The sequence below is a fragment of the Typopeltis vanoorti genome, chromosome 18 (assembly GCF_054136105.1).
Source record: "Typopeltis vanoorti isolate ZY-2024b chromosome 18, IOZ_Tvanoo_1.0, whole genome shotgun sequence".
Classification (NCBI taxonomy): Eukaryota; Metazoa; Arthropoda; class Arachnida; order Uropygi; family Thelyphonidae; genus Typopeltis; species Typopeltis vanoorti.
Genome location: NC_143566.1, coordinates 19,523,104 through 19,547,997, shown reverse-complemented (window position 1 = coordinate 19,547,997; position 24,894 = coordinate 19,523,104). Strand labels below are relative to the sequence as shown.

Sequence of the window (24,894 nt, the reverse complement as noted above, 5' to 3'; positions counted from 1 at the left end):
AAAAGCATTCAGTTTAGCATAGGTAAGATATTAAAATAGAGGATATTATTTATCCAGCCATATTTTAGAACCAAATATAGGAACTTAAAATTTTGAAATAATGGATCAACATAAGGTTTCATTAGCCCAATAAAAGGTGAACACATGGGCTCCTAGCAGTACGTGCGTCTATTAAGTAGTGTAAACCAAGGGAGCACCCGATGCCAAAGGTTAATTTTCATTATCCCTCTAGTAAATTTTGAACTTTTTAAGTTTTTTTTTTCTTTTTTATATTTGTTATATAAAATAAGGCTGAATCCATATCATCCATTTTAATATAATGATGGCCTTCCTAGTAAGCTGGAGTGCAGCTGATAACACTATTGCCATTTTGTGTTTCTGTCTTGAACGTAAGTTGTGTCTTGTTAGTAGGTAATTATTGTAAAACAAAATATAAATGCTAAATATGTCTGTCTGAGAAATGTAAAAGAGATGAAAATACGTGCATTCACAGTGGAAAAAATAGGCATATTATAACTTAAGGAGACTAAAAGTAGAAATTATTAATGACATGAAAAAAAAAAGGTAATAAGTTTGTAGGCATTGCATGTGCTTACAAAATGAATGAATCAATGAAAAAGATAAAGTTTGCATTATGCAGCACATGAATAAAGCTTAGCCAATAGATTATTGATTATAATCTATAATCACTTCCTAAAAGTGATTTTGACTGAAGACATGCAACAATGAATGCTGATGTCTTATGCTTAACGTGTGGTAATATTTCATGCTATAAATTTCTGGGGGAATGCAGTAGTATGGAGTGCACATCCAGTATTACATATTCATAATGAATATACAATACTGTTCATATCAGTTTTTTTATAATTACACATGCTTTTATATTTATGTACTCAATAGTATACCGAATAAACTTTCATTTTCTTAACATTTTCTTCATAAGCAGATTCTCAATTTCTTCATAAGCAGTTGTTAGATTATTATTATCATTAAGAGAGACCTCCAGGGAGTCAGGGACTCATCGAGGGAGCCCATAATATTTGCGCCAGCTGTCATACCTTTTCTTGAATTCATTCATGCTACTTGCACACACAATATCTAATGGCAATCCATTCCAATCATACACCACCCTATGAGAGAAAAAATCTAGCCCTTACCCTCTTCTTGACAGCATTCATTCTCAACTTTCAAGGATGCCCTTATGTCCTTTCTCTGCCCTCCAAAAAATGAAAAATTCCATCAACTGAAATCCTGTATGAACCTTTCAGAGCTATTTAATTATCCTTATTAAAGGATAATTAAATACCTTTCCTCTGAAATGAACATATTTGTCAAAAATGCATCACATTTAAGATATGTATTTAAAAAAAAGGTGTTTTTATGGTTGAGATAAAAATTTATTTTAACAATTAAAAATATGCAATATAAATTTTATAGTAAGAATATGAATATAATATAGTTCAATAATTAAACTAAATAGGTTTTAATAATTAAACAAAGTGTAAACAATAACAAAAACCAATGGAAGAACCTTCTGTCTGAATATACTGTCCTTAGCCAATGACAAATGAGTATTATTGGAACAGATAATTAAATATTTCAAATAATAAATAAAAAATATATATCCATTTATTAATTTCTGAGAGCTTTCGTTTGTTGCTACCCTCCAAAATTAGTGCTCTTAGGCCTTAGTGAGTTACAATGGTGCTGTTTACTACATTTAACATGAAAAGTATCTTCTTCAACTTGCTGAACCTTTAAAGTTCTTTGCTGCATGTAACAACTTCTTCCGTTCTTTTTTTTTTTTTTGTCTTGAGCTCTTTCATTCCAGTCCTGGATTCCCATCTCAGCTATTATCCTCCCAGTGCACGATCTGCTTCTAGGTCACTTTCCATCAGGCTTCATCTTGAATACTTGTTTAGCCATTCTCTTCTCACCCATTCTTGCCACATGCCATGCCATCTCAATCTGTATACTCTGATTTTAGCAACTAAAAGTTAGGATCTACAGAGTTCTTGAGTATGTCTCTTACATATTATGTTTGGTTATCTCCTACAGAGCCACAGACTTTTCTGAGGTTTTTATTTTCAAAGACCTGCATTGCTATCTGCTATGCTCCAGGTTTCTACTCCATATAAAACAATAGGTCTAATGATTGTGTTTCATACTGTTTTAACTCTGCTTGATAGAATTTTGGAAGATAGTAAATGATAAGATCTAATGAAAGCATATATTCTAGCTTTTATTTCTGTACTAATTTTATCTTTACATTTCTATCTATAAATGGTAAACAGGTCATTTTCCCTTGATTGTGATTTCTGCATAAATTTAAATATTCAGTTCTATCCTGGTTGATTTGTAATCCTAATTTTTTAGCAGCAGTTCTGAGTTTTCTAAATGTTATTCTAATATTTTCATTATTTTCTCCCATGAGGTACAGGGTGTTCGGGATAAATTTGACATATTTATAATTAATTATATTTTTCCGTAAGTTACATGTATTAACACACACTTCTCTTCATTTAAAAGTTTGGACCCTTCTTCATTCATATACAAGATGTCAGAAAGGATGGATAGCTGGAACCCACCTGAATCATGGAAGAGAATAACTTGTATCATGATGATTCGTGCCCGCCATCAAAATAAGGATATTACGACTGCTGCCCAATGCTCCCTGAATACAGTAAAAACAATCAGGCATGAACTAGAGACTTGCAATGGTGACTACGAGGATGTAGCAAGAAGAAAGATCCCTAGCAGACGATCTGATTGCGTTCGTACAGCAGAATTCCTCGCAAATCTGCAGGAACAGGTGTTGAAGAACCCTGGCATTGGAATTCGGGCTTTGTTCGTGGAGTTGCTAACTGTAGTCAAGCCCTGGATAACAAGGGTAGCCAATGGTAGGCCGTATGTATGGCAGCAGGATTCGGCCCCTTGCCACACCTCTGGGAAAAGTCAAAAATGGTTGTCTGAAAATTTCTACGACTTCACCAGTCCAAATGTTTGGCCTCCAAACTCCCCAGACCTTAACCCCATGGATTATTTTGTATGGGGCGCAGTTGAAAAAGACACCAATCGCGCTTCCAGTAATACAAAAGCCCAGTTAATGGATAAAATTAAAACAGTTTTTGCGGCCCTTCCCAGGGAGACTGTAGCATCAGCTTGTTCGAGGTTCCGAAGCAGAATTGAAGCTGTGATCGATGCTAATGGTGGTTATTTTGAGTAAATCTTGTTGATAGTATTGTAATTAACTCTGCCTGTAATGTTTTTTTGTCAATTCATTAAATTTAATAGATACAAAGAAGATTTTCTTTTTCCTTACGAAACTGTCAAATTTATCCCGAACACCCTGTATATATCATCTGCATATCTTAATATTACTGTTCTGTGTGTGTCATCTTTTAGTTTCTCAAATACATTTTTCTAATGCTAAGTTAAAAAGGATGGGCAGAAAAGCATCTCCTTGCTTCAATCTTTTCTTAATATCAAAAGGTTCAAATCTAATCCCATTAACCAATACCATGCTCCAGCTGTAAGTAGCGCAAATTTTTGATTAAACTTCATATAATACTTCCCAAAGCGCTTTTTTTTTTTTTTTTTTTTTTTTTTTTTTTTTTTTTTTTTTACAGATGCTGGCATATGCTTTTCTGAAGTCTATAAATAAATTAAGGACCTGAAGATATATTTCCCGTTTTTCCCCTAGTATCTGTCTAAGTGTAAATATGGGGTCAACTTTTGATTTATTTCTTCAGAATCCTGCTTGATGTTCAGCTATACTTTCTTCAGCATAAGGTAAGATTCTTTTTAGTATAATAATAATATTAGATAAAATTTTATAGCCTGCTGACAGTAGTGATATCCCCCTGTAATTTTCACATTCATTTTCAGAAACATGAGTATAAACAAAATAAATATTATGTATCAGTCTGGATGGTTTTCAACTTGTTTTTGAACACATCTAATGTAGGAAGAAGAGTTTGCAATTCTACATACAGAGCAAAGTAATCTTAATGAGAATCTGGGTCAGTGGAGAAAAACAGAACTAGATTGCTTTAAAATTTGTAATTCGGTTATATGAGGTACTTAGTTAATTGAGGTTCAGATAATACAGAGTTCACGGCATTCTAGAGAATTAATCATAAATATTACAAATTATGTTAATTGAGCAAACAGTTAAAAGAATTGAAACAGTGTAAAAATAATAGCTTTCCCTGCCAAAGTTCATAAAAATATATGTCTATTATCTTTCTTGTACACATATTAAGATTTTAAAATGTCAGTTACTAGTATTGTGAGAAATTTAATATAGAAGAAAGCAACACTGATAAATGCTAGAAATGTCAGAAAATGAAAAATCCATATCACATATTTTACAGATAGAAAATGAATTGGACAGGTTGAAAAGTTGTTTCCAAGCCATGGTATATAAAATTATTTTGTATGATCAGGAAAACATATGTTAAAATGCACAGTTCTAAGGCAAAACATTTTTAAGTAAACTAAAAATGTAATGTATATATGCTGCATTCTTGTTTCTTTAGACTATTGTTACCCCTAGTAGTCATTTATAGGTTGTTTTAATTTTAAACTTAAGGCAAGATCCCTAAAATACTCTTTCAATTATGATACATTATAAGTTACATGACACTAATTTCTGACATAATAATAGCTTATTCAGGAGCATGTCTTAAAAAATAATAATAATAAAAATAAAATTGCTAAATAATAGTAGTTCATATGACACTTAAGTATTAAAAGGAAATTAAATGTGAGAAACAATTATAGCAAATTTGTTTATTGCAAGTTTATTCTAAGGACTTCTGCATACACTGTATGGGTAAACACTTGATCACATGCAACAGTGAACACACAAAGTTCTCTAAAAATCTGCAAAATGTCAGTGATCATTCAGTGCACATTCAAGCAGCTAATGGTGTGCTGAATGATCACTTGACATTTTGGTATTTGTTTTTTCTTTTAATGTACTAAATTTCTGGTACTAATGGATATAGCATATTAGCAGATAATATAGTATTATACAGAAATTTACTTAAAAAAAATTAAACCTTCCTTATCGTAGGAATATTTCACTACTAATCTACCAATACCAAATAGTCAGCCATTGTCAAGAACAGAGAAAGGTCGAAAGAACTGGAGGAGACCTTTGTCCAGAAGTGGACAGAAAATGGCTGAAAAGAAGCAGCAGCAGCAACTAATATACAGTGGGTTCCAGTTAATTTTGCCACATCAGGACAGTTTTCAACTGCAAGGAACTGTCCTACTATGGCCAAACAGGTAGGACAGTCAATATCAGAATTTCTGAGCACAAGGAACACATCTGGTTCTACCAACACAGCCACTCAGAACTTGCTGAGAACATACACCACAATGAAATTTAACAGTCTCTAAAATTTGAAACTTACACCTACTAGCTCATCTACAAAACACTCGATGCTTCATTCAGGGCTTAATAAACATCAAAACATACACCAGTAGATAAGAAAGTTATCAAAATGCTGAAAGACTGTGAAAAGAAAAATAAATAAATTAATGCTAAAAAATAGAGTCATGGCATGCGTTAGCTGTCTGCAGCTGACGAATGATGGTGATTGTTAGTACAGTTGAAGTCTATGATGTTAAAAGATTTAATAAGCAATTTCCATATGTCACTTAATATAAATCCTTGGTTTTTAGGCAGTGATCCACATGAAATGATCAACATAAACAATTCCTACAAAAGTCTGGAGTAAAAATTTCCTTCTAAATAAGGCATGGTTGAAACGTTCTGGTTGGCAGCATGGTTATTATTATTAGAAGTTTGGCTGAAAAGACCAGATCTTTCTTTTACGCTCAACGTCTGCAACATATTCTTTCCTTTTTCATCTCAAATTCACAGCCTGTCTGTCCAATGTAGGCTAAACGATAACCATGGAATTCTGTATATCCCTGAGTAATTGTAGAAGAGTGTGCTGACCTTAGGGGACCAGAGGAGACTACGAACAGCTTGAATCAGTGTAAAAGTCACTTTGATGTTGGTCCTTGAAAACAGATGCTATTTGAATTGATAGTCTGCCAATATACAGAATTGCAATCATGTCTCTATCTTGAAATAGCCATTAACAAATAAATTTAAGAGTCTGAAATTCAGTCTTGAGTTGGTCCTCTTTTTGTATTAAAAAACTGTTTGGTTCTTCAGGGTGTGTGGATTACGGCTAAGTTTTGACAAGGATGATGTCAGGATGAAGTATGAAGATAACATCCCATATGAGAAGGCTTAGAATAAACCTGAAAAGGAACACCATTGTCAAATTTTTTTAGTGCTGAGAACATCAAGGAAAGGGAATTCGACAGCTTTTTCATGCTCTGGAGTAAATCTGATTGTAGGTTTGTAAGTGTTAAGAGAAAGAAACCGAAATATTCCAGATATATGTTTGCTAGTATTGACGATAATGGCTTGCCCATGGCTAAACCAGATTTCTGTTTGTAAATAGTGTCTTTAAACTTGAAATATCCAAAATTAAAGTAGTGAGGTTTTTTATTCAGAACAACTAGAAACAAAAATTACAGACTTGGGAAGTGATGGTTCCAAATAAATATAAGAGCTTTTTTTCTGCTAGGAAGGTCTTCTAAAGCTCTTTATAAAAAGGTCAGCTGACGGAAGAGAGAGGCAACTGTCCATTGCAAGTCCAAATTCTTGTTTGTAAAACATTATTCCACTGGTAAAAAACTGGACCTGACGAAGTGTTCAAACAAGTTTGTGGTGTCTGGTGTAAAAAGGTCTCCAATAACATTTAACACATCACTTATGGGAATACTGGTAAACAGAGATACCATGTTAAAACTTGCAAGGATATGTGTGAACTAGATAGTTTCTGAGACCACCCAGTTTTTTGTAGGTGAGCCAAACTAGTAAGTGTTCAAATTTCTCTTAAACATTGATTTCAAAATTAATTTGCAGATGCAGAATGAAAGATAAATAGTGCCACCTGTTGTCACAGGTTGGAATTACTTCATATTTCAGAAACAGCATATCTTTGAGAGTATCTTTGTGCAAAAATAATTTTTGACAAACAAAGGAATCAATTTATTAAATTAATTACATAAGATACTATCCCCTAGTTGAAAATAAAACTTCTTTATTACATTCATAGGAAACTGCAGTGATCAAATAACTTGATAGTAAATGAGATTTTTTTTTTTTTAAAGTGTAAACTTTGCAAAAAAAAAAATGAGGTTATATATTTTGAATGAATTTACAACAAGGCCAAAATTTCACTTACCACTTGTCTCTGATAACTTAACTTGCCTGTGGCAAGTGGATTTCTGGAATCCTGTGTGTGTGTGTGTGTATGTTTTTTTTTTTTTTTTTAAATATTTAATGATGAAGCCGAGAGATAAAAAATAAAATACTGGTTTTTATTCAGAACGACTAGTTTCATCTTTAAGACGACTTCTTCAGGTGCACAAAAAAGAGAAACAACCAACAAGAACTGTAAAGGCATAAAGTCTAAACTGCAAAGCGTTAGTGTGAAAAAAAAAAAAAGCTAAACATTAAAGCATTAGTGCCTGAATATTTAAAGCTGTTCTCTGTATAATCTCATTGTTGGGCATGCATGCGTTCAAGATCTCATGAACACCAAAGTTGGATGGCAGCACAATGACAGTCTGAGAAATTATAACTAAGGTTGTTGTTAAGATGTATTGGATTAAGGGAGATTTCTTTAGATTCTACTATTCTTCTTTCCAGTTTGTCGTAGCAATGAAAGATATTATCAAATTTGTTCCATAAAACTGGGTGGATGAGGTTTTCTTCATTAGTGTTAGAATTCAGAACATGGTTAGACAGAGCACTAGCTCTTGTTCTGCCATATGTAATGTCTCTTTGATGTTCTTCAATGCACAATTCGATGGATTTCTCCATCTGGCCAAAATAAGGGTCGGTTCAGTAAGGAAATGAGTTTTGGAAGAGGAGTGAATGAAGTCCGGATGTCGTATTTTTCAGAACCTTGGCCAATTTTGGTGAAACAGAGCTGATATATGGTAGAGAAATGTGGCCTTTCTCACTATTTGTATCTGTACTATGGCGAGGAAGTGGATTGGAAAGTAATTTATTAATTGTTTTCTTGGAACAGCCATTCTGTTGAAAAGTAAGAAGAAGAAACTGAACTTCTTTTTTGATATCATCATCACACAGGAGTGAGTGAGAACGATTGCCTAGTGTAGAGATAATTCCAAATTTCTGAGGTGGATAATGGTGGGACTGCGTGTGGAGATATCTATTTGTATGAATTGGTTTCCTGTAAATTGAGATTTTTAATTTTTCAGAGATTTGAGTGAGTCTAACATCTAAGAAAAGGAGAGAGCCATCAACTTCTAATTCAACAGTAGATTTTATATTTGGGTGTTGACTATTCAGGTGGTCAAGGAAGTTCTGAAGAGATTCAGGACAGTGGCTCCAGATTAAAAAGATGTCATCTATATATCTCTTCCATATTCTTGGTTTTAAAGGAAAAGAACAGATAGCTTTCTCTTCAAAAATATTCCAGATATACGTTTGCTAGTATTGACGATAATGGCTTACCCATGGCTAAACCACATTTCTGTTTGTAAATAGTGTCTTTAAACTTGAAATAGCCAGAATTAAAGCAGTGAGTTAATAAAGACAACCTTTTTTGATAATTTCTCTTTTAGTAGCATAAGGCCTTCTTCTGTAGGAACATTAGTAAACAGGGAGACTATCAAAACTGGCCATAATTTCTTCTTTTTTAATGTTAATGTTTTTTATACTGGAGACAAAATCAACAGAATTTTAATGAAAGAAGAGGATGGGCTGGAATTTATATTTTTAAAGCTAATAAGTGGGAGAATCAATTTCTTCTACAATAGGTCTTAGTGGAGTGTTTTCTTTATGGATTTTTGGTAATCCATATAATCTAGGAATTAATGGATGACGTGAGCAAAGGGCTAATCGAAAATTCCTGGGAAATTCTGTAGTTGTTTTAAGAAGGTTATTAGTATGGTTGTGGAGTTCGAGTTGGATCTCTCTGTTAAGGATTGAGTAAGTGTCTGTTTGCAGTAATTGTAATATTTTGTTGTTATAATCTTCAGTGTTTAGGATGACAGTAGCATTATCTTTATCAGTGGAAGGATGATTATATCTTGATTCTGTTGTAGCTTTTGAATAGTTTGATGTTTTGTTGGAGAGATGTTGTTTGCAAGGGGTTTTGCATTGTTGATAATAAAAATAGATTCCATATGGAGAAAGTTAGCTTCTTGAGTAGGAAGGAATGAGGTAGCTTTTTCTGTTGAACTCAAGGATTAGCTTACATTTTTGCTATTATAAAATCATTAATATTTATGCTAATCCACTATATTGTTATATAGACTGTTAAATGCATTTAATAACTGTTTAGGTAGTCTCATTTCCTATTCCATAATTTTTACCTATTAAATGAGCAAAAGGCTTTTTCATAATATATACATGATACGCGTGTTGTAAACTGAATTCCTATCTTTTTTCCCTGTGATCTGTTTTAGTCTAAATATGTAATCAATGCCACGTCTGCCTTTCCTTAATTTTTTTTTAATCAATTAATAATAACCAATTATCAGTAACTGTGGTAGGCTCATTTAAATCTTCCTATGTGTTACACATTATTTTGATACACAAAATAAGGTGAAGTAGAAGACAAACTGTTGACCTATGAGTTTATTTATGAAATGTTTCAAAAGTTTTGGCTCACAGGCTTTGCAATTCTAGACCTTGCATAGCCAAAAGAACAGGCAGGCTTCAAAAGTAGCTTCAGCACACAAATGACCACATTCAAGATGTACAAGAAATTATTGAATGGCACAATGAATACCAACTCCCATTAGGTCTTGGTTTTAGTGATTATGAGAAAGCCTCTGATTTGTGCAATACTCAATTATTTATTGCCAAAACTATTCCCAGCATGTTCAGAAGAAATATTCAAACTTCTTGATGAAAAAGAAAAAAAAGTCCAAGGATAAAATGGGAGATATTTAACCCATTTATGGTCTTCAGATGAGACAGTTATCATTACTTCAAGTCCAAATGAACTACAGACTTCTGTGAACTCCAAATTTCTAGAAAAACAACTAGCTTAAAGATAAACCTAACAAAGACCCAAGTTATGTTCAATAGCTATGTGCAAAAAGAAATAAAAAAAATCAATGATTATGATGAAACTGAACAAGCGAATCATTAGATATACTAAGCAATGAATATCAACAGATCAAAATACAATGGAAGCAGTCAAAAGATGAACAATGCTTGGTAATAAATTTGGAAAATTTCTGGTGGTATTCAAACCCCAATTACCACTATGCCTAAAAAAAGGAAAATTTTTAACTAGTGCATTATTTATATTGATATATGGCTGCCAAACTTGGACATTCATCATCATCATCTTCATCAAATTCCTGCCATGTACCCTCAAGGGGTGTACAGGATATGACAGTACTATATGAAAAAATTACATCATTACTAACTTCCTATCTACAATTTTCCTCCAAATCAGTCTGTTACTTGTCAAGACTCCAACATTATCAGATCTTATATTTCTATCGTCTAAGGCACTTTGTACCGTATCAATCCACCTATGTCTTGGTCTTCCTCTGGGTCGTTTTCCTGCCAACCTGGCAGAGAACACTTGTTTTGCTAATCTTTCCTCTCCCATTCTATTTAAGTGACCATACCATCTGAGATTAGTTCTGCTAACGCATTCCTGGATGCTGACAATGTCAAGTTCTTTCCTAATATCCTCATTTTTAATATGATATTGCCATTGATGCCATCTGTTCACGCCTCTAATCTTTCTCAGGACTCTCATATCTGCGGTCTCTAGTCTTTGGTCAAGTGTTTTACTTCTGACCCAGCTCTCAGATCCATAAGTTAAAATTGGTTTGAACACAGTCTTGTATACAGCTAATTTAGTGTTCCGACTAATTTCTTTCTTATTCCATATGAATTTATTCAATTGACTTCCAACGATACCAGCTTTGCTGATTCTGTTGTCTATTTCTATATTTAGTTTACCATCTTCAGTAAAAATTGTGCATAAGTAGCTGAAATGTTTTACTTGTTCCACAGGTTCTCCATTCACAACACAGTTGACATTTTCAATGATTCTGCCTATTTTCATTGTCTTTGTCTTTTTATTGCTGACCTTCATACCATATCTATTACAACAGCTATTCAATTTAGTCAGAGAATCTTGCAGACTTGTAGCGGATTTATTTAGAAGTATAACATCATCAGCATAAAGCAAAGAGCTGACATTAAGATCTCCAATTTTGATATCAGGTTTAATACCACATTCCTTCATAATGTGATCCATATAGATAATGAATAACAGAGGGGATAATGTACATCCTTGTCTCACACCAGATTTAACATTAAACCATCTTCCTGTACTTCCTTCAATTCTAACTGCTGACTCACAACTCAAATAAAGACTAAGTATTGCTTGATATAATGCTCCATTGACACCATATAACTGCAGCGTATTGAATAGCTTCTCTCTTGGCACCTTGTCATATGCCTTTTCCAAATCGACAAAACTTAAATACAGATCTTTGTTATATTCCCATGCTTTCTCGACTATTTGTCGTAAAGTGAAGATCTGATCCTGACAGCCTCTATTTGGCCTGAATCCAGCTTGTTCTTCACCAAGCTTTTCTTTCACAATTCTTCTCAACCGTTTCTCAAGTATACTTGCATAGATCTTGCCAGGAACACTCAGTAGGGAAATACCTCTGTAATTCTCACATTCAGTTTTATTTCCCTTTTTATATATGGGTACTATGAGAGCTCTACTCCAATCATTGGGAATTCGTCCCTCTGTCCAGGCTTTCTGAACTATGCAGTGCAGCCACTGTAAGACTCTTATACCACCATACTTCAGCATTTCTGGTCGAATATCATCTACTCCTGCTGCCTTTCCACATTTCAAGCCTTTGATGGCTTTTTCTACTTCAAGTATGGATATGTATTCCTGACTGCATGACTGGTCAGTGTTTTTTATCACTGTGCTGTCATCACTGCTTGTTTCATTTAGCAGTTTTTCAAAGTAATTACTCCATACTTCAAGGATATCTTTTTCTCCTGTTTTCATTTCACCTTTATCATCTCTAATTCCTTTTACAGCACTCTTTCCTCCATTCCTAAGCTTCTTCTACAACCTCCAGAATATTTTACCACCTTCTTGATATTTATTTTCTATATTCTTGCCAAAGTCCTCCCATGACTTTTGTTTAGCTAGTTTTACACACTGTTTAGCTTTCTTACATTTGTCTCTGTATTCTGTAAGAGTAAAAGCTGACTTATTTGCCAGGAACTTTTGATATGCTTTCTTCTTTTCCTTCACTGCCTCTTTAACTTCCTGTGTCCACCAGGGAGTTCTGATTTTTTTATCTTTGCACACAACCTCACCACATGCCTCTCTGGCAGAATCAATCAATGTTTCCTTCAGAGTTTGCCACTGAATCTCCAAGGTTTGATTCCTGTTCTCAAACTCTTTCATTTTCTTTTCAATAATATTTCTGTATTTTAGTCTACAGTTTACATCTGAGAGCTGCTCAACTTTTATTCGCTTTAAAACTTTCTTACATGTTATTCTTTTCAATATGAAATTCAATTTTATCCTGCTCAAGACTAAATAGTGATCACTTCCAATTTCAAATCCTCTGTACACTCTGGTGTCCCTGCACCAGGGAGAAAACATCACTATCAACAATAACATAGTCAATGAGACTTTTCTTATTCCTAGCCTCTTCTCTCCATGTGAATTTGTGCACATTTTTATGTTGGAACATGGTGTTAGTAATTACCAGTCCATGTCCTGAGCAGAAATCCAACAGATATTTGCCATTATTATTAGTTTTGCTCTTTTCTCCAAATTTTCCCAAAATATTTTTGTATGTCTCACAATCATTTCCTACTCTACTATTTAGATCCCCAACAAGGACCAACTTTTCCTTTTTCATTGTGTCAGTTGCTTTTTCTAAAGCCTCAAAAAATTCCTCCACTTCTACCTTAGTAGAACATTCTGTGGGACCATAGGCACAAATAAGTCTCATTGTCCAGTTCCCCATTCTCATATTTGCCCACATTACTCTACTTGAGACTGACTGCCATTCAAGAAGATTAGCCTCGTATTTTGTGTTGAATACTGGCTACTCCTTCTTTTCCTTGATTGTTATTGCCTGAATATAACATTTTGTATTATTCAATGTAAAGAAAATTCAAAAACTAAAAGCAGCAAAATTTAGTATGGAAATATGAATGCTTGGTATCATAACCCTGATCACAAAAGTAATACCCGAGAAAGAAATTAAACCAAATTCTCTGACATTATAGAAAGAATAAAGCATCTAATGTGGGAATCAGCTGGGCATACTGTTCAAAGACAAGACCACTGATGGATGCAAGTGGTACTGGATTGGATTCCAAGTATGGATCATCTGGAATGCAATATAAATATTGTAATAACACATATACAAATAATAACTTGAAGATGTTAACCTAAGAAACCTAGTCCTAAAGGTGGGGGGGGGAACCTTGTATATGTGATGGTAGCTATCCCTAGTTGTTGGACAGGAAAGTCTAAAAATTACTGTTTTTCAAATCGTTATAAGTTTCATACAAGCATATTTAACAAGATTTGAATATATTTATTATTATTTTTGAATCTGTTGCAGATTGCAAAAAAATGGCAAGTTTGTGCTTGGTGTTGGTGAAGTATACCAATTTTTTTTCGTCTGATTCTGTGTTAGGTGGGAAAGGCAAGGTCTAACCAACATCCACCTTGAAGAACTTGCACTCCAACAAGGAGGGTGTTGGCAGATCTCTTAGTTGGTTCATATAAATGTGTTTGATTCTAAGCTGATAATTTCCAGTCCCCTGGACTTCAAATTAACCAGGATATAATGTGTGTGTGTGCACATGCATGTCTAACCACAATTCATGAAGCACTACATATTCTCACTTTTTCCTCTTACCTGTATGGATATGCTTTGAGAAAAACTGATAATGGTTGTGGACCTGAGGTATAACGACTTATTACTAATGGCAAAAGAATCTGCAATGGCACCATAGGAACAGCCAGTAATGCTAGATGTTCTCTATGAACTCCAGCTTCAATCAGTTTAAGGCCTGTTGCTGCATCTGTTGCTGAGAAGCCAATCTGAAAAAATGAACATCAGAATTATTTGCATGAAGAATGATGAAATGATCAGATCATAATTGTAACAAAGGTACTATTTTAGAATAAACAAAACGGAAGTATCAAGACCTGTGCAAATCAGAGGTATCAAAACAAATTTGATACATTATGTAGTGAAAACTGAAAAAAATACAGTTCATCCAAAAAAAAAAAACGCTACATCTTGAACTGTTTTTTACTAATAAACAGTTCCAAAGTTCATTTCAAAATATTTTCTGTTAGCACTTTGATTTCATACTTCATTAATATATGGTTGTTCCATTTTCATTTTGTATCAAAACTCCATTGTTTTTTACTTTACAAAAAACTGCCAACTATTGCTGTGAGCTGAGTGGTAGGTTCATGGAATTCAATGTTTCATTCCACAGAACAGGCAAACCAGCAGGAAGAATGTATAAAATTAATTAATATTATTATTTAGACGTCTATGGAGTCAAGAGACTCATCGTGGGACGTCCTTCTTAGGAAAAACAAAGTCTATCATACCACTCCTTGAACTCATTGACTGTTCTTGCTCTCACCACTCTCTCAGGCAATGCATTCCACGGTTCAACCGCCTCTCCATGCAAAGAAACCACTCCTCACCCTCTTGATTACAGCTTCCTTTTGCAACTTCCAGGGGTGGCCTCCTTCTCGCTGTCCATCAAGCAAAAGAACTCCCAAATGTTCACCCTGTAACTGCCTCTCAACAGTTTAAAAGTCTCTAAAATATCACCTCCCCTTCTTCTATCCACCAAACTCTGCAGTCCATAGTCCCTCAGCCGATCCTTATAACTGATATTGTACAGTCCTGAAACCATCTTTGTTATCTGCCTCTGTACCCTTTCCATAGTTAATTCATTCCCTTCAAATCCAGGGACCAAATTTGAGAACAATAGTTCAAGTGGGGTCTGATCACGGTCTTATACAACAGTATGATAACTCTTATCTCTGCAGGTCAGCGTCCTTCTCAGTATTGCAGCAATCCTCTGGGTTACCTTCATCATCTTTGCAATATGCTCCATGAATTTCAGTTTTATATCAATTATCACCCCCCCCAGATCTCATCTCCCCTACTTCCTCCAGTAAAGCTCCTCCAATCGAGTATCAGCCTCCCATCGATGGATCCCAAACTTCAAGACTTTACATTTTGCTGCATTCAACCGACACCCCCATTCATTTGCTAATCTGTCTAGTTCATTCAAATCCTCTTGCAGGACTGCCACTATTACAGCAAACCCTTCCAAGCTTCACATCATCTGCAAACAACTGAATATCCCCTTGCAATCCATTGACAATTTCATTAATATAAAGGTTACAAGGGCAGAAAGTTAAAAGTGGAACCCCACTTGTAACCTTCTGCTTCCTTGATATTGTCTCACCCTACACAACTCTCTGATACCTATCAGACAGCCAATCCTGAATACAGTTGACTAATCCGACATTTAAACCATTGTGCTGCAACTTAAATATCAGCTTATCATGTGGCACCATGTCAAATGACTTTGCAAAATCCAAAAAAATGCCAGTATATGCCTTTCCCTCATCAACTGCTCTTGTCACTTTATCATAAAAGACAATCATATTACTAAAGCAAGAGTACTGCTTAACAAATCCATGTCGATTCTCACAGATAATACTTTCGTCTGCCCAACTCCGTATATAGTCCCTCACTAATTTTTCCAAAACCTTAACAACTACTGATGATACACAAACTGGCCTATAATTAGACACTTCCAGTCTGGTACCATCCTTATGAAATGGTGCTATCTTACCTTCCTTCCATAGGTAATTTTCCCGTAGCCAGACTTTCATTGAAAAGCCAGGTCAGTTCTTTAGTACATTCTCTCAAAACTTGTGGTGAAATACCATCAAGTCCCACAGCTTTACTGACATCCAGAGTACTCAGTATTTGGAAGACTCTCTCCTCATGCACCTCTAAATCCTGAACCTGCCCTATCCCTCTAGTATGCTTTCAAAACCATTACTGTCACTGCCTTCCAAAGCTCCATTCTTAGAGGACATAAGTCATCACTTATCATAAGCAGTACTCCACCACCACGTTTTCCTTTCCTATCCTGCCATAAAATGCTGTACCCTGCTACTTCGATTCCTCTTATTATATCATCTTCCGTCAACCACGTCTCAGAGATCCCAATAATCTTTGGCCAGGCTGATGCTATCAGAGCCACCAAATTCATCTTCTTTATTTTGAATACTTCTCGCATTAGTATGAATCATAAAGATGTCTGCTTCTATACTTATCATTATTCCCTCTAGACTCCACTGGACTCAGTTTTACCTGATGTCGTCCCCTTCCCCCAAGCACCCATTCCCACAAGAAGCCACCCCTGCTACCATCCACCGTGGGAATTCTAGTTTCCCTGCAATGACACACCGACTCGTTCAGAAAAGAGCAATCTCTCCAGATGCCTTCGTCCTTCCTCATTCAAATGCAAATGGTCTCTTGCATACAGTTCCATTCTGTCTTCAAATGCCTTCCAAGCATCTGCATATTCCAATCCTCTCTTCTGACACATTCTGGCTATTATGCTATTCGGTATTACTGCTCTTCTGCTCAGCTCGTCACTATCATACCTGGACAACACACACACACACACACACACACACACACACACACACACACACACACACACACACACACACACACACACAATCTTTCCTCTGTGTTTTCTTTTGCATAACCGCTAGCAAGAATCTCAGATCTCTAGCTGCCCAATTTACACTGCCTCTCAAGTCATTCACGCGCACCATCACAATCATTTAGTCAATCCTTTCACCCCTCTTAATTACTATAGCCACACTTTCTATCGTCCCTCCAGGCAAACACTCCCCTGGCATCCTATCTTGCACACCATGAATCAAAGTTGATGATGTGTTCGCTATTTGGCCACATGGCTCTGATACACTCCTTCTTAACACACTTAAACAACCAACACCCCAGAATCAAGTTCACCCTAGAAAAAGAGGAAAACAACAGCTTCCCTTTCCTAGATACACTAGTCACCTGCCAGCCTGATGGAACCTTGGTTTTCTCAGTTTATAGAAAACCCACCCATACAGGCAGGTACATTCACCAACAATCCCCCCCCCCCTCACAACAATATGGAGTGGTGAAAACACTACACAACAGGGCTAAACTAATCTGTTCTAACGACAAGGCCTTAAACACTGAACTAAATCACATCCTCAACACTTTCTCAGCCAATTGCTACCTCCCCCCAAAGAATCCAAAAAATATTGAAACCAACAACCCCCCCCCACATTCACAAGGATTACTCTAAATCCATCACCATTCCCTACATCCGAGGCACCCAGAAAAAATTACCAAAATTTTAAAAAAACATGACTTGACCTCCTGTTACAGATCATACAGAAAATTGGCATCCCTTATCCACTCCATTAAAGACCAACCACTTCCCCTAGACCTACCTGGTGTATACCAGGTCCCTTGCAGTTGTAAACTGTCTTACTTTGGCCAAACAGGCAGGACAGCGAATATCAGAATTTCGGAACACAAGGACTACATCCGGTTTCACAAGTACAGCCACTCTGGTCTTGCAGACCATGCTCTGGATACACGCCACAGAATACAGTGGAAGAAAGCTACAGTAATACACCATAGCAAATACAAATTCGAAAGACTATTCATGGAATCAGCCTCAGCCCTAAGAAACTCTCCAAACCTCAACAAATTTGGTTGTATGAGACTGCCCCAAATTTGGGAGGCTTACATCAGCAGACCTTCAGCCCAACGGCCAAGAACACCTACTTAGTCCACTAGGGGGCATCATTAGGACTTTTAGGAGAACAATAACTTCATCACTTCATTCTCAGTTACTGTGTTGCAGTGCCTACATGCACGTGCCTTTTTTGTAAGTTCCTTTTGAAGATGGCAACATCTTCAAAAGGAAATATCGGAAATATTTATTAAAGTGTAATTTAATTTATATTCTTATCTACGTTGTCAATTCCTTAAGTGATTTAGTAATGCATAACCAACGTATAAGCTTGTCTAAGAGAATTACCCATACCTCTATTTCATTCCCTCTCTTCTATCATTCCCATAGCTCTCTCTCATTCCCTCTCTTCTACTGCCCGTATTCTCTACTCTTCTATCATTCCCACACTTCTCTTCATTCCCTCTCTCCTACTGCTCCTATTCTCTACTCTTCTATTATTCCCATACCCCTCTCTCCTACTGCTCCGATTCTCTCCTCTTCTATCATTCCCATACCTGTCTCTCATTCCCTCTCTTCTACTACTCCTATTCTCTCCTCTTCTACCATTCCCTCTCTTCTACTGCTCCTATTCTCTCCTCTTCTACCATTCCCTCTCTTCTACTGCTCCTATTCTCTACACTTCTATCATTCCCTCTCTCCTACTGTTTCTATTCTCTCCTCTTCTATCATTCCCATAACTCTCTCTCATTCCTACTCTGATTTGCATTCATCTCTTCCATTTGGCTAATCTCATCTTTCAGCTCATCTCTCTCTCTCTCTGCAAGTTAGTCACTCTTACTCGCCATTCATATTCCCAATTATGACCATCTCCAAAAACTTCAATCATTCAAGCCTTCCACACTCCTGACTCTTATTATTTCATTCATATTTCGCTCGTCATTTTCTCCTATCACACTACTTGTCTCCCAACATTCATTTCCTGTCCCTGACACAACTAGGTCGGTTATCGAAATATCTAATTTATTAAATTCCTCCCATTGCCTACATTTGGCGCATATACACCTCCCCCTCTCTTACCCACTACATATCCACTCCCAGGACACATACATACCGCAAGCACTGCATGCCACAAATTCCTTTATTATATTATGCATAATACCATCCTTAAATGGCGGAGGACTTGGTGATACGTCATTTGTATTTGGAGCTGCGGCCACCATCATTCACGAGGAACTACTAAACTAAATATATATAAATGCTATATAAACACTATATTATATATATATATATATATATATACAAATGCTAAATATATATATAAATATAAATGCTATATTTAACTATGCTAAATAGTGCAAACTTATCTTCTCTTCCACTGCCGATGCGTCCGACTCTGACTTCTCGGTACACCAAAATAACAATATATGACAACGAAACTCCAAAAGCACCACCACCACTAAAGGAACACTTGTGTTACTGAGAAAAAATGTAATGCAATTCATGAAAGAATTCACACTGTACACCATTTAAAAACACTTTTTTTTTACCACCGCTCAAATCCACTGCCACATGCTTTAGCGACTCTAGTGCCACCTAATAGATAATTAGTTATTGACTGATGAAAGAATTAATTAATGTATGTATACTTAGTGTTTAGGTTGTAATTCCAAGCAACAAAAAATCAGTTGTGAACAAATCTCAAGAAACAATGTGAGAATTAATGTTGGACTTCAGCATTACCTGAACTAATACATCTTCTCTAATGATTAATTAGAGAATATGCAACCAAAGACTTCTGATAGAATAACATACATACTGATTTTTATATCACCCTCATTATAAGATTGCTGATATGTACACTCAATGGACATGCACAGAAGTGAAGTAGTATTCACAGTTCAAGGTACTATGATAAAGTTACATTATTACTAACTTTCTATCAATAATTTTGCATCCAACTAGTCTTATTTCTCCAGACTCCAATACAGTTAAGTCTTATATTTCAGCCTACTGAAGAATTCTCAACTGCTTCAATCGACCTAGATCTCAGTATTCCTATAGATATTTTTACTGTCATCAAACACTTTTGTTGTTTGTTCTGTTGTCTATTTCTATATTTCATTTGCTATCCACACTAAAAAATTATACCTAAATAGCTGAAATATTTTAATTGTTCCACAGATTCTCCCTTGAGCGCATGATTTCTACGTTCCTGCTTATTTTCATAATTTGTCTTTTGATTGCTAATATTCGTATCAAATTTGTAACAGCATGTAAATACCGTATTTACTATTCAGCGATATTTAAATTTGATGAGTTTGTTAAAAAATTAATTTATGAGTATAACAAAATCTGCTCAGAGAACTGGGTTTGGTACTTCCAATTCTGATGTTAGGTTTAATGCCACTTTCTTTCATAACATGATCGATAAGATGATGAATAAGAATGGAGATAGTTTGAATCCTTGTCTCACACTGATCTTCCTCTGGGCTTTTTTTTTTTTTTTTTGCCAAAGAATATGTTTTGCTGTGAATTCTGTTTAATGACCATATATCACCTGAGATTAGTTTCACTAACACATTACTGTCACAATGTCAAGTTCTTTCCTAATATCCTTAATTTAATATGAAACTACCATTGATTTCATCTGTTTGCTCTTCTAATCTTTCTCATAACTCTCATATGTGTGGTCTCTGATCGAGTGTTTTATTTCTAACCCAACCCTTAGATCCATTAATAAAATTGGTGTGAACACTGTCTTGTATAGCGAGTATAATGTTTGACTAATTTTTCTTTTATTTCATATAAATTTATTCGGTTGACTTAATACTTTATCAGCTTTGCTAATTCTGTTCTCTACTTCAATATTTAATTTGCTATCCTCAGTAAAAATTGTATCTAAATAGCTAAAATGTCTCACAGGTTCTCCATTCGGGATGCAGTTGATGTTTTCCACGTTTCTACCTATTTTCATGGTCTTTGTCTTCATCGTGCTGATTTTCAAACCTAATTTACTAAAATAGATATTCAGTTTAGTCAGGGAATCCTGCCAACTTCTACTGGATTTATTTAGAGGTAGAACGCCATCAGCATAAAGTAAAGAACTGAGATTAACATCTCCGATTTTGACATTAGGTTTAAAACCACTTTCTGTCATAATGCGATCCATATAGATGATGAATTACAGTGAAGACAATGTGCAAGTTCATCTCACTTCTAATTAAACATGAAACCATCTTGTGCTCAATTCTAATTGCTGACTTATAACTCATATATGGATTAAATATTGCTTGATATAATATCTTATTTGCACTGTATAACTGTAGTGTTTTGAACACATTTTCTCTTGGCACCTTGTTCTATGCCTTTTCCAGATCTACAAAACTTAAAACAGATCCTTGTTATATTTAAATAATTTTTCAACTATTTGTCTTAAAGTGAAAATCTAATCTTTAAAACCTTCGATTACCCTAAATCCAGCTTGGTCTTCTCCAAGCATCCCATTCATAATTTTTCTTAGCCGTTTCTCAAGAATATTTGAATAAATCATTGCAAGAAGACTTATTAGGGAAATTCCTTTGCAATTCTCACATTCAATTTTATCTGCCTTTTTATGGATGGATTTGATGAGAGCTTTATTGCAATCATTTGGAATCTGACCCTCTGACCATGCCTTCAGAATTATGCAGTGTAGTGAGTAAAATTTGTCTCCACATTTGAGCATTTCTGGTCAAATATCTACTCCAGGTGCCATTTCATGTTTCAGGTTTTTGGTGGCTTTTTCGACTTCAAGTATTGACACGTATTCATGATGGCACTCCAGTTGAACGTTTTCTACCATCATGCTATCACTGCTTGTTTCCATATCTTTCAAAGTAATCCAGACATCTAGAATATCTTTATCTTCAGTTTCCCTGTCATCTTTATCATCTTTGATTCCTTCTACAGTACTCTTTCCTCCATTTCTAAGATTTTTCAATAGCCTCCAGAATATTTTCCCACCTTTCTGATATTTTCTACATTCTTACCAAAGTTTCCCCATTATGTGATTGGTTAGTTTTACACAATGCTTCACTTTGTTACACTTTTCTCTGTATTCTTTAAGAGCACAAGCTAACTAACTAACTAACTTGCCAGGAACTTTCAATATGCTTTCTTTTTTTTTTTTCTTTGACTGCCTCTTTAACTTCCTGAATCCACTATCAACCTTCTGATTTTTCTACCCTTGCAAACAACCTCACCACATGCTTCTCTGGCTGAATCAATATTTTCTTATTGTTTGCCACTGAATCTCCAAGGTTTAGTTCTTGTTTTCGATTTTTCATTTTTTCATGAACAAGTTTGTGTATTTGAGTACACAGTTCACCTCCAAAAGCTGCTCAAACTTTGATTCATTTTAAATCTTTTTTTTACACATCAATATGAAACTGATTTATTCCTCAGAAATAAATGGCAGTTACTTCCAATTTCAACTCCTCTGTATCGTCTTGTGTTCCAAACCAGTGCAAAAACATTGCTATCAACAATAACATTGTCAATGGGAATTCTTATTTCTTGCATCTTCTCTCCACGTGTATTTGCACACATTGTTATGTTGGAGCAGGTGTTATTATTAACACCTGCTCCAACATAACAATGTGTGCAGGTGTTATTATTAACTAGTCTATATTCTGAACAGAAATCCAGCAAGTGCTTACCATCATTATCAGCTTTACTCTTTTGTCCATATTTTCCCTACATATTTCTGTGTCTGGTAATTATTTCCTACTGTGATGATCTCCCACAAGGACCAACTTTTCCTTTTTCATTGTGTCAGCTGCCTTTTCTAAAGCCTCAAAAAATTCATCCATTATTCTTTATTAGACTTTTCTGTGGGACCATAGCACAAGAAGTCTCAATGTCTAGTTCCTCATTCTGATATTTTCCCACATCATTACTTGATATTGCCTGCCATTCAAGAAGATTATCCTCATATTGAGTGTAGAACACTATTGCTCAGAAAGATCTTGCCTGTTTTTGTCTTCATTTCAGTAATAACACCAATTGTGTCAATCTGGTACTTTCCAATTCTTCTGCTAGTTCAGTTTCTTTTAAATTGATGCTTCTTATGCTAATGGACTCTGATGTTGAGTTCAGATTTGTTCTAGGATTTGTTACAGTAGCACTGACTTTTTGCTGTTTGCCCTGCTTCCCTAATAAAGGCTTTGTTTTCAACAACTCCCTAGCCAGCATGAAATTCTGTCATGTTGCATACCATTATTTTGCATTATGGTTTAATGCTAATAAGAATACATATTGTTTGGCTAAATCGCAAATTGCTAGCTCATCTTTGTTCATTCAATATCTAAGTAGATACCTAAGAGGGTATACTACAAGAAGGTGGGTATTGGACATTGGGGAAGATCTGGTTGGTTCTACTCATTCCTTAAAAGGCTACATGGAAGTCTTTTCCCCAGTTATCCAGCTCTGATCCTTAAGCATCCCTATCAGAAAGCTTAAGAGAATAAACTTTCTGCATAAGTTGCCTTGATTTGCACTACTTAAAAGACAGACTCTCCACAGGAACCTATATAGCTGCCCTTTTATTAGTGTTCTGATTAGTGCATTGATATCCTTGGAACGTCATTAAGTTTTTAATTAATATCACTGTTGTATTTAAGTGGGGAAGTTTATGGCAGAAGAGGGTGAATACTTCCATGTACAAAGCTGTTATTCATAGATAGAATGTTGGTGCCAGAATGATGTAGATAGATCTCAGAGTTAGGCAGAGAATGCTGCAACATTCTGGAAGAAACTCGCTATTGGGTCATTGTAATCATTTATTCCAAACAGTGGTAAAGGTAACCTTAAGTAGTACCAGAGAAAATATGCACATGTGATTGGTCTGTAATATTTAATGAATTTTGAGGATGTATTACTTAAGCAGCAGAAGTTTTATACCATACCAGAGAAGTCCTAAGCCTTCATGTTTCTTTGATAGCTAAAGAAATTTTTTTTCAACTTCTATCAATTGGGGGGGGGGGGGGGGATTTGGACAATTTTACTATACAACTGCTTCATCTTCTGTGATATCTGTAATGTTAATTATATACCACTGAGTAGAGAAGATAATGTTTTTAAGCTGTGGCTTTAGAAGAAAATTCAAGTGATATTCCAGCTCTTGCACGAATTCTTAAACTGGTAGTACTGGACAGAAGGAAAGAGAATTCCAAATATGGTAAGAGGTGCTCTCTTTCAGGTTATTCCAAAGGTAAAATGGAGATACTTGGTATCCCCCTTTTATCAAGAACAGCTCACTGCATGCCTTTTCACATCTTTTATTACAAAGACATCAGAAGAATTCTGGTCCTGATGATGGTGCTAAAAATTGTACTATAGAAGTAATAATATTATCTTCACGATTTTTCATATTCATTCAGCAGCTACTCCTCCCCCCCCCCCCATGGCATGGAAACAAGAATATATTCCACTTATCCCAAAGAAGGGAAATAGAGGTTAGCCATCAAACTACTGTCCTCACCTCACTTCTTTTAAAATTAATGCAATTCATCAACTGCAAACTTCACCATTTGGAGGATCCCAAATTAATCAGTGACCACCAGTATGTATTCTTTCACTCTACACTTAACCTCTGTACCAACATCATTCACCTTCAAATACAAGCAATGTAAAGGTTTAGAGAAATCCTATGTTTGGAAATGCCAAGAGCAACATGGTTGTCCTGACATTTCCAGACATAAGACTGGAAGTGGCACAATGATTAATGTACCAAATTATCATCATTCTATCTATCCACTCCTTGACTTTGATTGCCAGTTTACTCTTGGATCATTCACTACATGTCATGGTGGAAGGCTTAATTTCTTCACCCTTCTTCACCAATGCCAGAATATGCAATACTATTACCCATGTTCTTGCTTCTATTCATGAATGACTCATCACCTCAATTACTATTTTGCAGATGA

At 35.4% G+C, this 24,894-nt stretch overlaps 1 protein-coding gene across 3 annotated transcripts in view; it reads right to left on the bottom strand.

Annotated features, from left to right (window-relative positions):
• Positions 1–24,894, bottom strand: part of LOC150096521 (acetyl-coenzyme A transporter 1) — a 232,696-nt gene that overhangs the window by 122,511 nt on the left and 85,291 nt on the right. For all 3 annotated transcript variants that reach the window (XR_016549809.1, XM_090408204.1, XM_090408203.1), the window contains exon 5: positions 14,023–14,207. Coding sequence is in view for 2 of the 3 variants with exons in the window: in XM_090408204.1 (XP_090264330.1) it covers positions 14,023–14,207 (185 nt within the window). In the remaining variant the exon portion in view is untranslated. The remainder of the gene's footprint in view (positions 1–14,022; positions 14,208–24,894) is intronic.